Source organism: Melanotaenia boesemani, chromosome 8, assembly GCF_017639745.1.
Source record: "Melanotaenia boesemani isolate fMelBoe1 chromosome 8, fMelBoe1.pri, whole genome shotgun sequence".
NCBI classification, from domain to species: domain Eukaryota; kingdom Metazoa; phylum Chordata; class Actinopteri; order Atheriniformes; family Melanotaeniidae; genus Melanotaenia; species Melanotaenia boesemani.
The window spans coordinates 11,588,739-11,605,105 of record NC_055689.1 but is presented as its reverse complement, the minus strand read 5'-3'; the positions used below and the strand labels follow the sequence as shown (position 1 = coordinate 11,605,105).

At 40.2% G+C, this 16,367-nt stretch overlaps 1 protein-coding gene across 1 annotated transcript in view; it reads right to left on the bottom strand.

The window, feature by feature from the left end:
- The window catches only part of zswim5 (zinc finger, SWIM-type containing 5), a 59,311-nt gene extending 43,657 nt beyond the window's left edge, over positions 1-15,654 (bottom strand). Inside the window, exon 1 of the mRNA XM_041992746.1 lies at positions 15,065-15,654. Coding sequence (XP_041848680.1) covers positions 15,065-15,593 — 529 coding nt within the window. The 5' untranslated portion in view covers positions 15,594-15,654. The remainder of the gene's footprint in view (positions 1-15,064) is intronic.
- Positions 15,655-16,367: the final 713 nt, after the last annotated feature.

Here is a 16,367-nt window from a genome sequence, read left to right as displayed (position 1 = left end):
AGGGGAAGCAGCTAATAGTCATGAATGTGAACAGGCATCTGTTACTGTGAGGAGCCTCTGCTGTTATCTCTCTCATGACTCCAAAAACACAGGGAATGCCTTCTCACTGCCCCCTTAACAGTTCATTCCCATGGTATGTTTCTGAAAGATGGCTGAAAATATATATAAATCACATATGTCCTGTTTTTGTAACGTAAATATTTTCTTTTAAATTCCAACGTCACATTAAAGCTGCATTAAATGTTTAAAGAAATCACAAAGGATCAAATGACTAAATGTAATATGAAACCGCACAGTGATAGTAATGGAAACTTAACTCTGTGGTTTGTAACTTTGCAGAGTGCTACTTAGGAATCAGAAAGCTTGCACACACAACTGAGCTCAGCTATGGTTAAGAGTTTTGTTTGAACCTCTTAACTGGACCACAGCTCTTGTCCCAGTATACACGCCTGGGAGAGGCATAGAGTAATTGACTGAAGGGTATGTCATTGCAATGCTATGGACTTTGTGTGAGAACATTTAAGACATTATGCTGCTTTTAACCTTCTTCATTGGAGATCATCATTCATGTGAGTGAAGCTGAATTAGCTGTGGAGATGTGTTTAAGTGACTTGAATCAGGATTATAATAATGCTGCATTTGTGGGGCAGCAGTGGCTCAAGTGGTAGAGACTGTTGTCTAATGATTGGAAGGCTGGCAGTTTGAATCCTGCTCCCCCAGTCATTGTTGTTGTGTCCTTGCTACAGTGTTAGCATTGCTGGTGTATGAATGTTTGGTGATGGTCAGAGAGGCCGTAGGCACATATTAGCTGCCACATTTTATTATTTTACTGAATAAAAAGCAAAAAAAAATGGACAATGGACAAAATAGACAGTCCCAAACAATTCTTCAGTTTTGGAAAAGCTCCATTCTTGTTGCCTCTTTTCTGGCAAGCCTAGATGGGCAGGGGAGGCAAAAGGCGTGAACAAGGGATGGATAACACAAAGAGGTCAAGTCAAGGCTGAGTAGCAGCTCTGACGCTCACCATGACCACTAGACAAGTCTGAGACTCCAATCAGTGAGAATTATCCTGAAAAACCCTCTTCAATCACACAGCCATTCCACCACCCACCGCTACATCTCTTTGCTTTTCTGTCATCCATCATTTTCAACCTCCTACCGCTCAGAACAGAGAGATGAAAGATGATTAAAGGTAATAGCCATGAATATAGCCTATTAGCTACTCTTTTTTTTACCTCAGAGGGAAAGAGAACAGGTGAGAGCGAACACAGTGAAAAGTCGTCTCTACTAATGTCAGTGATAACAGATGCATGATGCAGCTTTACAACAGTTAGTCTGTTACCACACCACATGTAAAGCAATATTGCATCATTGAGAAAAAAATTTAAGTTATCAAGGTTTTTATTGCATTTATCTCTTTTGCACTTTGTTTCTGTCGATGTAGTGTTATTCCTTTCATGTGACTGCCAAGTGAGTTATTGAGTATGTTGTTTGTTGGATATCATGACACTGGGTACTGTGTCAGAAAATGATCAAGGCAATTCAGCCATATTTACTAATGCTTTACTACTTTTGAAAAAAAAGATGCCACTTTAGAGCCTGTGCCAAGTGCATAGGTGCATTTAAGTTTAGCTGAGTATTTACATGCAGAAATGAATTTCATCTCCGGTTATGATAGTTCTAATATTCTGCCCCACAAACATATTCATGTATGTGAACAGTCCAATTTTGTTCAGGCTAATATATATATATATATATATATATATATATATATATATATATATATATATATATATATATATGTAACCAACGCAGAAGACAGATGAAACTGTATGTCTGTCTGCATATCAGACTTCTGACGTGAGCATAAATGGGCCATAAGAAGCACCAATCTTAGTATGGAGCACACCAAAATGACTAAAAGAAACTCAGCTATAAGACTCTGCTAAGCATTGTCACCCAAACAAAGCACATTTAAAACCACAAAAACTTTTTTTTAAAAATCATAAAGTCTATCTTACATTTTCTGTTTTGTGGTTTAAACTTTTAATCCAGGTTAAAAAAAATGCTGCTAAGGTCTACTGCCTTGACTTTGTGTTAGCTCGAAGTGACTCACTACGGTACAGGTTCATTAAAAGGAAGAAAAGTTTTTTATTAAGGCTCGAGTGTGCCATCTTATCAAATTAAGCTAATCATGTGAAGCAAATCTTAAACTTAGTTGCAAAAAATTGGTAAGCGTCTGAAATAACAGCATAAAGTCAAGCACCAAAGCCAACAGCCAATCAGAGGGAGGTCAGTTCTGCTGTCCACCAATCAGCAGTGTATGACAGAAACTTGCAGAAACCTCTGAAGAAGAAGAGGATGAGGAAGAACAAGAAGAGGAAACTTGAAAATATGAAAGCGCTTTTTGGTTTTAGAAGCAGATGAGATAAGATACCATTTAATTGCCTCTTTCATGAGCACAGCTTTAATCCTATTGTTGCAGCGGTGGGGTTTCATCCCACTGATAACGCACAACACTTTGAACACTGACTCTCTCTTTCTCTCTCACTCCCTCTATCTCTCTCTTTCTCCTACACACACACTGACACACAATATATACTGTACAGTATATATACAGAGACAAAGATTCTCTTTCTGCTGCCATGGCAGAAAAAGTGCTTAGCGTGCCACATGCTCCGTTTTTGAGGCAAAATTTAGTTTTGTGAAAATTAGAATCTGAATATAAAAAAGGAGGCCAAATGACAATCATACTTGGTTTTTGTTTTGAGAGGAACCAAGAGTTAATAAAAGAGTAGTTAACTAGGAGAATTTAGGACTTTTCTTAACAAGGACAAAAAACAAAGTAAAACCTAAACAAACAAATAAAAGGAAGTAAAAAGCAAAAACAGAACTATGGCATCACTTCTGGTAAATGTGATTAAAAGAAGTGACATCCAACAGCAATGATTCCTACAATTAAAGCTGTCACTTAAAAAAAAACTTTCAAAAATCTGGCCAGACATTTTGCACACAGACCCACTGCCCTCCCCCTGGGTATATAGGACAGCTGGACCCCCAGAGACAAACCTCCACCGATGGACCCTCGCACTACAATAGTGATGTGATGTAAGGCATTGCTGAAGGCCCCTAATCCTGTTACACCACAACAACTACTACAACCTGCATTCACTGATAAAAACTCACATTTGTACACACACACACACACACACCCACAGAGGCATGCAGCCAAACAAAAAAATATAAAATATACTGTAGTTTGTCGTTTAAGTGTTCTACGATAAAATATCTCCACAAATTGTAAAAAAAATTATTTAAAAAAATGTTTTAAAAAGTTTTCTTTACAATGTGGGCATTTGCTCAACTATAAAAGCATGTCTGAGTTAATATTTCCTAGGCAAATAGAAAAAAAGTGTTCGCCAGTTTTGCCTCCTCCATCTTTGTTTGGGTGCGAGGAGGCTGAAGATGGCTGGTTGGGATGAGGAGGGTGTGTGTGAGTGGAGGAGCCAGAAGAGGGCTTTTGTGCATGTATGCATGTATGTGTGTGTGCGTGCATGCGTGTAAGAGGGTGAGAGGTCTCGACCAGACTGATCCTTACGGCTGTTGACCACATTAATCATGTTGCATGGGGAGAGAGGCTGTGTGTGTCTGAGTGTGTGGTGGGAGCTGGTCCTTTATGTCCCCTGTGTCTGTGCATGTGTGTGTGTGTGTTGCTGCACTTGACTGCTCCTATCAATTCAATTTCATTTCTCCCTCTGCTCCCCTCTTTTCTGCGGGCATCCCCATCCCCCCACCGCAGAGCTCTGTAGGCTCTCTCCCTGTGTGTGATGGACTGCTGAGAGCCTAATGAGGTCCCTCCCTCCCCTTTGGCTTTTTGTGACTGTGAAGTGTGTGTGTGCGTGTGTGTATGTGTGTGTAGGGGGAAGGGAGAACCAGAGGTGACAGGTTGGTTATGTACTTCTTACATTTGCCTTTCAGCTCACCTCTTCCTGCCTCCTGTCGCGTCTTCCTTACTTCACACCTCCTCTCACCCCACCCTTTCCCTCCATTCCTCCTTCTCTCACACCTTCTTCTGCTTCGCTCTCCTCTGCCTCCATCTCTTCCCTCGCCCATCCCATCTCTACCCCAGACCCTTTTTTTCATCCTTGCCTTCTTTTCTCCTCCTCTCTCTGCAGTCATCTTACCATTCATTTGTTGGTGAGACAGCGGCCTAATGGGCCATAGCAAGCCCTCCACTAAAGAAACCACACAGAGTGATGTTATTAGCAGGCAGAGACAAAAAAAAGAGGAGGAAGTCAAGGGGGAAAGCAGAGAAAGAAAAGGGGAAATTGCAGAAAATGCAATGTAGAAAAAGAAAATAAAGATAATTCTGGAGTGAATTATTTCAAATTCCACTCTTTATTCTGGTATGATGGTGTTCATTTCTGCTCTACCAGTTAGCAATGCTGACTGGATTATAGAGTAGCATGACCTAACAGGCTCTTGCAAAGTGGATAGGTGAGTCAGACCAGAAGGCTGAAGAGGTACGAAAAATACATGAGAAAAATATCCCAAGAGTTAGGAATAATGTAGGATATTTCTCACACAGGATACAATTGAATTTAGCTCACCCGCTGCAGCAGTATGCAACTAAAAACTCATATTTCCAGTTGTTCTTTATTAACAGGAAATTATTGTCCCAATATGTACAAAACATTAGTTAAAACAATAACATGTCACCCAAATGAAGCCTTGAGTGTGATAGAATGAATATTACATGACATATTTAGCTAAGGTGGAGATTGCAAACAATGTGAATACATTATGTACTTGTAATATTTGTGACAGTTTTGCCTTTAGCAACACTTCAGGGCATAATGGAAGAAAAGTATATATTTAGCATGTACTCATAGCTGTAGCCGTGGTGCCGACTACTTTTATGAAGGAAAATGGGAGTGGCTGAGACTTCTAAGGATGCATGGGGGTTAAAAGTTTGCAAGCTGGTCACACTACATATTCACACTTAAAATTTTTCAACCACACAAAAGGACTAGGTCCATTTGCTAATGCACACTGACAGTCAGAATTACCATAATAGACAACCTTGGGTTAAAATGATACGACGATTTTAAGTTTTAGCACTAAGTGCTTCCTTTTAAACCTTATTCACGCATTTGGGGATGGTGGAGATGAACAAAGCAATGATATGCACAGCATGACCAGAGACAGAAAACCCTTTTAACCATCATTTGAAGAGGTCAGTGCAGATAATTTACATTTCAACTGTTGAATTTAACAAGCTGGAAATATTTTTGACTAAAAAGAAAGTGACTGAGCGGTAGGCCATTGCAGTGAGAAGCATGCATTGAAAAAGAAAAGAGATATTCAGCATGGTCATTGACTCCTATTTCCTGAGATGAAAGTCAGCCAAATGTATGGAAATAGTTTCTAATCCAACCGTAATCAATGTTTCTCTCACACACAACAGGCTCCAATGGGCCCTCATCAGCCTTGCTCTCAGTAATAGCACTGTTGTTGTGAAGGGCTTTAAGTGCTCCTGAGATTGGAAAAGCACATAGGATACAGGCAGTCGCTGCAATACACAACCATCTGTGTATTCAAAAGAAGAGTGGAAAAAAGGGTGATGACTATCTATGCCTGAAATCTATGATCTACGACTGCCCGTTCCAACAGGAGATGGGCAACACAATAAAGGACCAAATTCACTGCATTCAAAGAGAAGATGGAAAGCATTACCATAAAGATCAAGAAACAGTCAGAACTGGCTTAACACAAAATGAGGCATGATGGGAAGAGAAAGAAAAGGAATTTTCTTTATTGAAAGCAGTGTGCTGCATTCAAAATGCTCCACATGAGGAGCTCAAAAAGATGTTTACAGTGCTTAAAAAGAAGTTCCTTTTCAGGTGCTGCTGTATTCATATTTACTTGTTCTGACATGGATCAAAACAAGGAGAGGCCATGGCTGAAGATGCCATGGCTGAAGAGCAAAAGGTCATTTTGGTTCTAAAGAAGCCCAGATCAATGTTAAAGTTCAGCCAGTACCCTCTGTTTATACTACACAGAGACAGAACAAAAAGGACACATATTTGTGTGCATTCCCTTCAAAATGTGGATGTTTCAGAAAATCTGTTTCTTGCTAAGAATTAGAAAAATGCAGTGAGTGTTCATGACTGCAGATCAATATGAAGCTAAAACCAGCTGTCAGTTAGCTTAGCAAGAAGATGAGAAAATATGGTCAGCCAGGCTGTTTCCAAGGATTTTTTTTCAAGTTATAATGAATATATTTTAGTTTACTAGAAAAATAAAGAGTGAATAGAATCCAAACATAACTATACTTTCATATTTTTATGCTAGGCTAGGCTACGTTAGCTAGCTGGCTGTTGCTTCATATGAGAGTGGCATCAGTCTTCTCAGATTGATCTTAGCACAAAGAACAAATGTACTTAAAAGAAATGTCAACCCTTTTCAAATACTGTTTTCATAATACTTCTTCAGCATGTCAACAAACTTAACTTTTCCACAAACTATGATGTATGTTTGCAATAAATACTACACAAAAACAGACAAATGATGTTAAATGTTGGTGGTTCACTGAGGAAAAAAGGTTTCAATAAGACCAGAATCTTTGAACAATCTTAATTATTTACTTACATGAGTTGAAATGTTACAACCGCATCATATTAATTCAAGCAAAACCCTTTTTCCCCAAAAACAGTTTAAGCTTTCAGGCCTGATCCAAAAAAAAAAAGAAAAAAGAAATCCTGCAACTAATAAAAGAAAAAAAAAAGATAGAAATGCTTGGAATAAGAGATTTGCTTGAGTGAGTTCTATCCAACCATCAAGTAATTATTAGCAGAGCAGAGGAAACCAGAATTATTCTCCCTTTTTTCTCCTAAAAATCTTTAAAAAGAAGGAAAGTAAGTTTAAAGTCAAGCCAATGAAGATGTTTAAATAAAAAGGTAAAAATTACTTTATTCTTTACTTCTCTCAGGTGACTACTGGAGGGGTTTATGTGTCTACAAATACACAGAAAGGAAAAAAGAATCCACAAAAGAAATCACATTCTGCACACATACAAGTAAACCCAAGAGATCTTTTTTCCCCCTATTAATAAAGCAAAGCTAGTAGTCACTGTTATCCTCTTGCACTTAAGTTATCCTGGATTTCCCCTCCTGCCACAGGCATGGTTTTTATTTTTGTGGAAATACACCACAGAATCTCATGTGGGAAACCTTATGAGATTATATTACATGAGGAAGTGGTACCATAATATAGCATTTCTGGTACACAAGCAGTCTGATCATATGATGGGGTTTGATTTGGGTCTGCTTTGCATTTCAAATGGCCCCTTTCCCTGTGTGTTTGTCCATTTCTCTCCTTTCTACCAACATTTGTTAGGCAATTACAACCAAACTAGGACATAATAATGCAGTTAGCAACCCCCAGTCTTCCCCTTCCAGTCCAGCCTGTCGCTGAGACATGGACATGGGCCAAATGTGTACAACGACCACAGTAAACACACATTTGTACACATTCAGAAAGCTAATAAAAGACAGGTGTGGAACAGTGCAATAACTGAACACAGCAGGCTGTCAGCTTCAAGAGCCAAAAGAACAAGGCCACCATTGATCTCCGGCTGATTATTGCACACCCACCATCCAAGGTAATGGCACCAAAGGTAGGTGGGAGGAAGAATACACATACTAGCACACATGAGAGGGAGGTATGAAAACACAACAGGGGTAGTAAAAAATGTGTTTGCACTGTCTTTTATTCCATACACATGTGTTGTGCTAATACACAACCATAGGAAAGGAGCTGTTGGTGAAGGACATAGCTGAGCAAACAGTACCAACAGCACAGAAAGACATTTTTACTTGCTAATGCAAACAAAGCTGCAGTCACAGCTGAAAAAATGAGGCCGAAACACCAGTGGCCAGGTTCCAAGAAAAAAAAGGAACAACACAGGAGGAAATGAACCACACAAACAAAAAATAAGGCAAGGTTTAATTGTCAGATGATCCACTGACCTTTTTTTAAAGGAATATAATAATACAATGGTTGTGATTAATTTAGCACACTGGCTTCTACTGCCTGCATTTCTATTGTGCTGCTGTATGAAGTCGGTGTGTTCACCGTTTCCTAAAGTTGCACAATTTGACCATCATTGGAAAAGTAAAACATGCAAACTAAACATCCTAGACGAGGAAAAAAAAGGGGGCAAGTTGAACTAAACTACAACAGAAAATCCCTAATCATGTAAAAAGTTTAGCAGAAAGCAGACACATAGCTGAGGAGATCCTGACACAGCTTGCATCAGGTGAAAGAAAACTCAAAATTGCAGCAGTCAAATGTGCAAGCTCCAAAAAACCGCATGAATATAACTTTTCAGAATGTGTTTTAAACTTTCAACAATTTATTGGTTTTTCCTATTTCTTACAAATGCCTTGACAAGATTATGATGAGAAGTTTTATTTTAAAAATATGTCAGATTTGGGTGTTTAGCTCCAAAACTGGACCCACTGTCTAGCAACAAGGACAGAGAACTTAGCAACAACAGAAAGACCATAGAAAGCACAGGTTAGCCCTTTTTATACCCCTTCCATCATGCTTTTTGTGTCTCAAATTAAAGGAGAAAACCCTCAAACAAAACCCTTTAATTAAGGATTTTACATAATCAGGGCGCATTCAGTGTGAAACATGCGTGCACACAGGTGCAGCTCTTTTTGATGAGTGCAACAAAACAGCTTCTTTCTAATGACCCCTTCTTATAGCAGACTAACCTGAAAGCTAATAAAGAGTCCAGGGACAAGCTTTTTGACTGACATGTCATTTTGGGCTTGGCAGGCGTGGAATTAATTACTCTGATTAAAAACTGCTTTGCAAACCGGAAAAGGACTGAATACAGAGACGGAGTGCATGAGCTCAATTAGCTGAAGTTTGGGCTGTTAGTATGCACGCATGTATGTTACTATGCATGTAAAATACTATGAACACAAAGGAATAAACAGATATACAAGAAGAAAATACATTTAAAGAGTTTATAACCCCTTTGCAGTGAAGGTTAAATCACCTTTTTCTCAAATTGTACTGTTTCTTGACATGAAAGAAACAAGCATTCAAATACCTAAAACATTTTCATAAATCACTTTTCCAAACCAAGTGACAAAGAGCTAAAGAATGCAATTGTACTGACATACATATACAGGATGAGAAATATTACAAATGCAGCTGTAAACTGTGGCAACTCAATAGAATGTGTTTTATTATAATAAATGAATATCTAATGTGTAAAGAATAGTGTGGGTGACTTGTGTAAGTTGAGGCATAGGCGTCTTCTTATGATAAATAAGTAAATAAATAAATAAAAGATCACAAGGGTTGAAGTGAACCATGCATTTGGTTCTAAAACACGGAGCAGATGTAGCCTCTTGTTATAATTCTGTTGATTATTTTGAAGTTATATGCTTCATGTTAAGTATCAGTATTCTGTCTATGGTGGTATAAATAGTGTTAATACAGAAATAGTGTGCAAAACAGCTGTAACATGACATTTGATTGAGAACAAGTCATTTACAAGTCTTAGAAATTGCCTGCACCAAATCTAAGTAACATCATGTCTAAACAGTATGAAATGGAAAGTATGGATAAGTCCTGTGTATGTAACATAATGACTGTGCAAGTACTTTTAGCCTGAGGGACTGGAGATCAAAAGGCATAAAACCTGCTAAAAGACACACACCTTATACATACACACCCTCAGCTAACTTACACTGGGGTCTGACTCTGTGAAGTTACTCATAGTTACCTAAAGGAACATGAGCCAACATCCCGACAGTGAGGAAACACTGATGAGCCGCATGCTCAGAGTCATCTGCAACATTGATGACTGACTCTTTCCAGACCCCCCCCCCCCCCCCGACAAATACTCCTGTCGAAACCACTAACACTTCCTCCAGCAGCAACAGTCTACTCACATAAACTGCAGAGGACACAGGCAGGGGGAGGAAAAGATATGAAAAAAATTGAGATTTGGGTTTGACCCGACCAACAGGCCCTTTACTAAGGAGGAGCTCCGCAGACAGAAACTGATGCAAGTGCAAGTCATCTTTTACTAAAGGAGAGATGTTAAAAAGTGTGACGGATAGAAAACTCATGAATCTACAGACTTTGTAGCTTGATGATTGAGTGCAAAAGGAGTGCAGAGCCAAAGGAGAAGAAAGGTACGGACAAAGAAAAAAAAAATGGAGGAGAAGATGAAAAGTGAGCAGTGTCAGTGGATTCAGTCCTGAGACTCCAGTCAGGAAGAAAGATGGGAGATGAGGCAAGCGAGGATGAGCTCATCGCCTTCTTCTGTCTTTTATCGCAAGACACACTTGAGAAACCAAAAAAAAACCCAGCAGATTTACACCAAAGGCTCGCAAGCTTTACCACAACAAGGAACCCCACGGCCATCCTGCCAGGAAATTATATCTGAGGAAACACTAGCAAGACCAGCCAACATCCTCACACACAATCTGCAATCTGCAAACCACTAACACTGAGTACATAATAAATAAAAAAGTACCTCAACAGGAATACTTAAAACATTTGTAAGAGAAAGGGGAAACTGATCCCAGTTGCTGCTATTTTCTTGATTTTATTGTGTGGTTTATCCCAATAGTGTCTTTTGCACAGGCTACTTGAAAACCATCAGTAACTGACTAACACAGCACTGAGCAACAGTCTGAAGCCATCCCTCATTTCTTCAATATTTGGCTTTCAAGGAGCCAGGCTTTCTTGTATTCACCTTAAGTGGTCTTGAACAATTGTTCTCCAGGCTTTCTAAAGGTCTTTCAAAGATTTTCTTAACATTGACGTGAATAAATCAAGCATAACAGAGCACCCAAGTCGAGGGATAAAGCAGTCTTATTGCTACACATAACAGAAAGTTTAGCAAAGAACCCATTTATTTGTATTTTTTTAGGTATTTGTTGCTACAAACTTGTTGCAAAGATGTTTTTTTTTTTCATAGTTGAACAGATAGCAACAACATAATTCCCACAGAGCTGTTAGATGAAAACTTGGCATTTATTAACATAGTGCATCCTATACTAAGGAAGGGTAAGAGAAAGAAAAAAGCCGAGGTATGCCAAATGACTTAAGAACCAGAGTGAAAATCAGTGGTAACAGGTCTTATGGAGTGATGAATCGTCTCCAAATCCTGGAACTCAACATAATTGAAGCAATGTAGGTTCAACTTGACAGAGAACAAAACAAGAGGCAGCCAACATCCAAAGACAAACTTGAACAAGTGTGGAAAACTATTCTATACTACTTCCAGAAACTGCATAGAGGGTACAGGCTGTGGTGAAGAATAAAAGGTGCTCAGACCAAATTATGACTTTAAACCTCTTTAGAAATGTACAAGATCTATTTTGCCTTTCAAACTAAATCAACATTCATGTTTGCAAGTTATTCATTATTGCACCTATTTCCTGTTTTCATGGCATACAGAACAAGATGATGGGTGACCCAAGACTTGTACAATACTGTAGTCATTACAGGAAACAAACAAGCAGAAAAACAAATCCTGAAAATATCAGATTACAGACAACTAACTGTGTCGTCTCAAAACTGACAAACAAGACTCAAGACTTTTTCTAAGTTTCAGGATCTGAAACTGACTCTTAACTTCGTTTCGTCACTTTGTCAGAGTCACCGGTGCTTCAAAAGGCGTCTGGAAACCATAACAGCTTTATGTAACGTCTCAGAGACGGCGACATGCACATACACCCTGCGTCCCCCCCTCCGCACTCTTTCTGTGAACAAGGGGTTTTTCTACAGCTGGGTAACAAAGCATGACCCAATAATCCCAACGCTTGACTCAAAGCTAAAGAAGCCCCTCCACCCCATCCTCCCTCCAGTTATATCCCTTCCTCCTGCTCTCTGAGGACTTTATAAAGGCTCTAGAAAGGGGGCTTCTGGGGGAGCTTATGTGTGTGCATGTATTGGAGGGAGTGGGGGAGCGTGTGACAAAAACAATCACGCTTTGCTTTGATTATTTTAATTATGACTTGGGGCAAGGAATAGATTATTATGAACACACGGCCTGATGAGTTGTTGATGAGCTCACGTCCCTTCAATCCGTCAGTATTACTATTAAAAGAGGCTGACATACAAAGGCCTTTAACCGTAAAGCATAAAAGTGGAGGGCATCAACAAGGGACTTGCTAGTCAACTCATTTCATAATGGCTGACACATACAAAGACGTCTTTGATGATAAAGACTATCAAATCAGAACCTGCATGCTTTCGATCCTGTTATTACTCATGTTGACTAAGGTGCAAACTTTGGAGGCTAACAGCAAGAGGCGGGCAAAGAGGTCACCGACTAGACCAGGGTATATTCACGTTCCCACATTTCCATTTAGTAAAACTTTGTAATTTAAAAGCAACTCCAAATTTCGCTGTAGGCACACCAGTTCTGAGAAACCAAGACAAAACCAAGTCAAAAGATGAGCATGAGGTTACAGGAACTGAAGCTCCTGCTCTGCTTGTGATAGCTGTGAGGAATAAAAGAAAATTATTAGAACTCATGACAGCCTCTCTTATGGGTGCATCATTTCTGAGTCTTCTCGTTTGAGTCAGTTCTTGCAATTTTTCATTGATAAACCACAGACTAACAGCTGACTCCGCTTCGCCCACAATATCATGACAACACAGCATCACCCACCTGAGACTGATGCAGACAAATGTCGGTACTGTTTTAACTGTAAGAACTACATAAAGTTTTCTTGTTTTTTTTTAGTGAACAAAAAATCTAGGTTGGAGCATGTCTGCACCATTCATATGGAAACCATGAGGTTTGACATTTGGTTTACAGTTCTATTCTTACTCCATTTCATTTTGTCATGAGATGCCATTATCAGACTGTGTATCATTGCTGCACATGTGCAAACATGCAACTCAGTCTCATTCCTAATCATCACCCAGAAACATCCAATTACAAAGCACATGAGACATGAACCTTTCAGTTTCAAGAAAATAAGTATTGCCTCAACTTTACGTGTTTGCATTACAACATGCTTTGAGACTGTAATTTAAAGCTGTGTAACATCACGTGCAGCATGTATTAGCATTCTTGGTTACCCAACCTATTTAAATTTAACAATGAAATAACCACAACACATTTTCTCTCAAATTAATCAGTAGACCTTCCACGCTGACTGGTTTGCATGTTCTACAAAGCAAAGAGCTCCTCAGGTAAAGTGGGTAACATCCACAGGTAAAGACTGTTATGGCTGTTTAAAGTCTGCTTTTTCATACCTTTTACTTACAGCTTGTGCAAGATTTTCAGCTTATGAAAGATTTTATCATATGGTATAGAGCTGCTTCAATCAGAAAAATGGGCTTTATGACCTTGCGAATGTTTTTAAAAGTAGCTTTGTGGCTGCTGACACCATCACACAAAGTTCCATCCTGTGTGAGACTAGGTTGATGTTTGTAATGACAGGAAGTGGTGATGTAGGTGATTACTTAGAACTTGCTCAGGCACATTCTGGTTTACAACATAACCTTGTACAGAATAAAGCCTTGGAGCACTCAGCCAAAAGTTGTACTGATTCACAAGCTCTCTCTCTCTAAAATACTTGCTAAACTCAACCAAGCCAGACTGTAACAAATCTCCATCAGAGCAAATCTCAAATTCATATTCATAAGTCTCAGATTTCCTTTAGTTATGGGGTGGGATCAATGAGCATTTATAAGATGCAATTAGATACAGCAGTCACGGAGAAAAGCAGCGGCCACAGTTTAAGGCTTTCCCCCTGATACCTTGGAGCAACATGAAACCCCAGACAAGCTCCAGTGGCTCTCGCACCATATGGCCCCATGAAAAATCCTCCTGGTAGCCATAAAGGACTGTTTTTGACTATCCGTCGGTTTCATCCCACCAATTTCCCTGATGTCTGGGCTCATTTTCGTGGTCGTTGTTGAGCTAAGGGGGGAAAGAATCAGAGAATGTGAGTGGAGATGGAGCTTTGCGGAATGGCCCTTTGTTTGAAAGCAGCCTCCTCTTTCTGCAGCGCTGGAAATGCGAGACGCTTATCGATCATTTCAACTGGAAACCTTTTGTGTTGCAAGCGACTCATTGGGCTGCGGGTAAACGCACCAACGAAGTAATTATTGTAGCAACTCATATGTTAACTTTAATTTAAACACACATATATATAGATATATAAAACAATAAGTCCCAACGTGTCTTTTTCACACTGGTGACGACTGCGCTCTTTGTCCAGTCGGACCAGCAGCGGCAAATAAACAAAAACTGCGGGGGATTTTTTTCCGGATTAACGTTGGATTAATCATAATAAGAGACAAAATAACCGCCTTTGTTTCTTGCCCAAGCCACTCGCAACCGAAGTTAAGTTCAGGGGGAAAAAACAGACTTGTGCAAATGGGAATTCTCACAAAACAAAAATAAAGCCCCGACGCTGATACGTTGGGTCCTTTTGTATCCGCGTCTGTCAGCCCTCCTCCTCCGCGCCTCCCCCTACCTCCGTGCCGGGGTTACAGCTCCAGCCAGCTCCGGCCGAAGAGCCCCGGAGAGGAAGAGAAGTGAGGGTAGTTGGCCGAAATACAACTTCCACTTGTGGAAAACCAAAGTGGCTTTAAAGCAAATAGAAAAAATAAACGGAGTAAAGAAGAAACAGTCAATGACAGACCTACAGAGTAATGAAAAGCCACAATAGGAAGCCCTTTAATTTTTAAACAGCAGCTGGTCGGCTAAGCTAGCGAACAACCTTGACATCGCTTCCTTTTCCCCCCACAGAGGCACAAATTAACTTTAAATTTAATAACAGATGTCTTCTTATAAGTCTGTTTAACTAAAAACAAAGATAGAACCACAAGAAGCTTTAAATGCGATGAAAGTGGATGCTTTGCATACTTTCCGCGATAGCCAGAAAAACTTCCATCAATCATCCACAGTATGGATCCAGAAGCAGGAACTCGGAAACAGTCCACAGTATTTGTGTGTGTGGGGGGAAGCTTCGTTTCGATTAAACTGAAATACTCCACTTACCGACTTGTAAAACGTTTTCCACACAGCCAGTTTCTAGCAGCCTAATCCCCCGGCGGAAAGGCAGTCCGTCGCCAGTTCCCACTGCTCCGGTTGCCCCAACGGTAGCCGTTGAACCAGCAGTAGATCCTCCGCCACCCCCAGTGGCTGTAGCTCCGGACCCCGTACCCCCTGCCCCACCGGCAGCAGCGGACGGACCTTCCTCGCCAGCGACTCGGCACTGAAACGACGAGTACATGCATATCTCCTTTTCATTGCGGGGAAAAGACCAGTAGACGATACGGCGCTGGACGGGCTCCGGGATCCGCTCGAAGCGCTCCTCCACTCTTTCGAAGGCCCACTTTTCCGCTACTGCCTTCGCGGCGCAGTCCAAAAGGGACTCCGGGGAACGATACCGGGAGCTGGGCAACCCGCTGCCATGGCCGGGCCCCGGACCGGGACCCCGGGGTGCAGGGCGAAGGCAGGGTCGCTTGCTGGCCGGTGGTAATGAGAGGTGAGGATGAAGCGGTTGTTCTCTGCGTCCTTCCGCCATGGCGAGCCGATCAACACTGACGAGACGGACGGTGTGTGAGGACACGGAGCAACAGCAGGAAGCCGACACCACACTCACAAACACACACATTCACACTCGCCGAGCATCCAGCGTCAAACCAAAGAAGAGCACGAGCAGGATTTCCGATCCCAACTTTCAAAATAACACAATATTTACAAAAGGATGATTTTAATACATCTTTAGTGTATCTAGTTGTATCAAAACATCTTTGAAATATACTTGAATTTTATTAAACACAATGTAAAGAAAGTATCATGAGCCAAACAAGTGTCGGCGATGACCAAATGTTAGTGTATATTCATAATTAGGTGTCATATTTTAACTCAACACCATTAATTGAAATATATTCGAGTTATTAAAGGGATATAAATTAATCTGATAGAAGTGACCCATATGAGTAATAGCAGGTATATCTAAGTTAATAATATTACGGTCTTTGTGTGCACTAAACTCCTGTAAGACTGTTGAGCCTGTATATTTAGAACTGGAAACTTCACATCCATAGTTAGCTATAATTACAGTTGATAAAAGACCATCAAGTTCCTCATCTGTGGCCTGAGCTTCAGAGGAACACAGATGCCAAAATATAAAACCTGATCATTTTTCTATGTGGAATGACATCTGTTGGTGTTTACCAGCCATCAACCTGGGATTTGAACAGCAGTTAATCATTTTGACCCATTTCAAATTATTATTTGTCTTAAATATCCATTTTTCCATTGTTTTTGATTGATCAGTTTCATAATAGGTCAA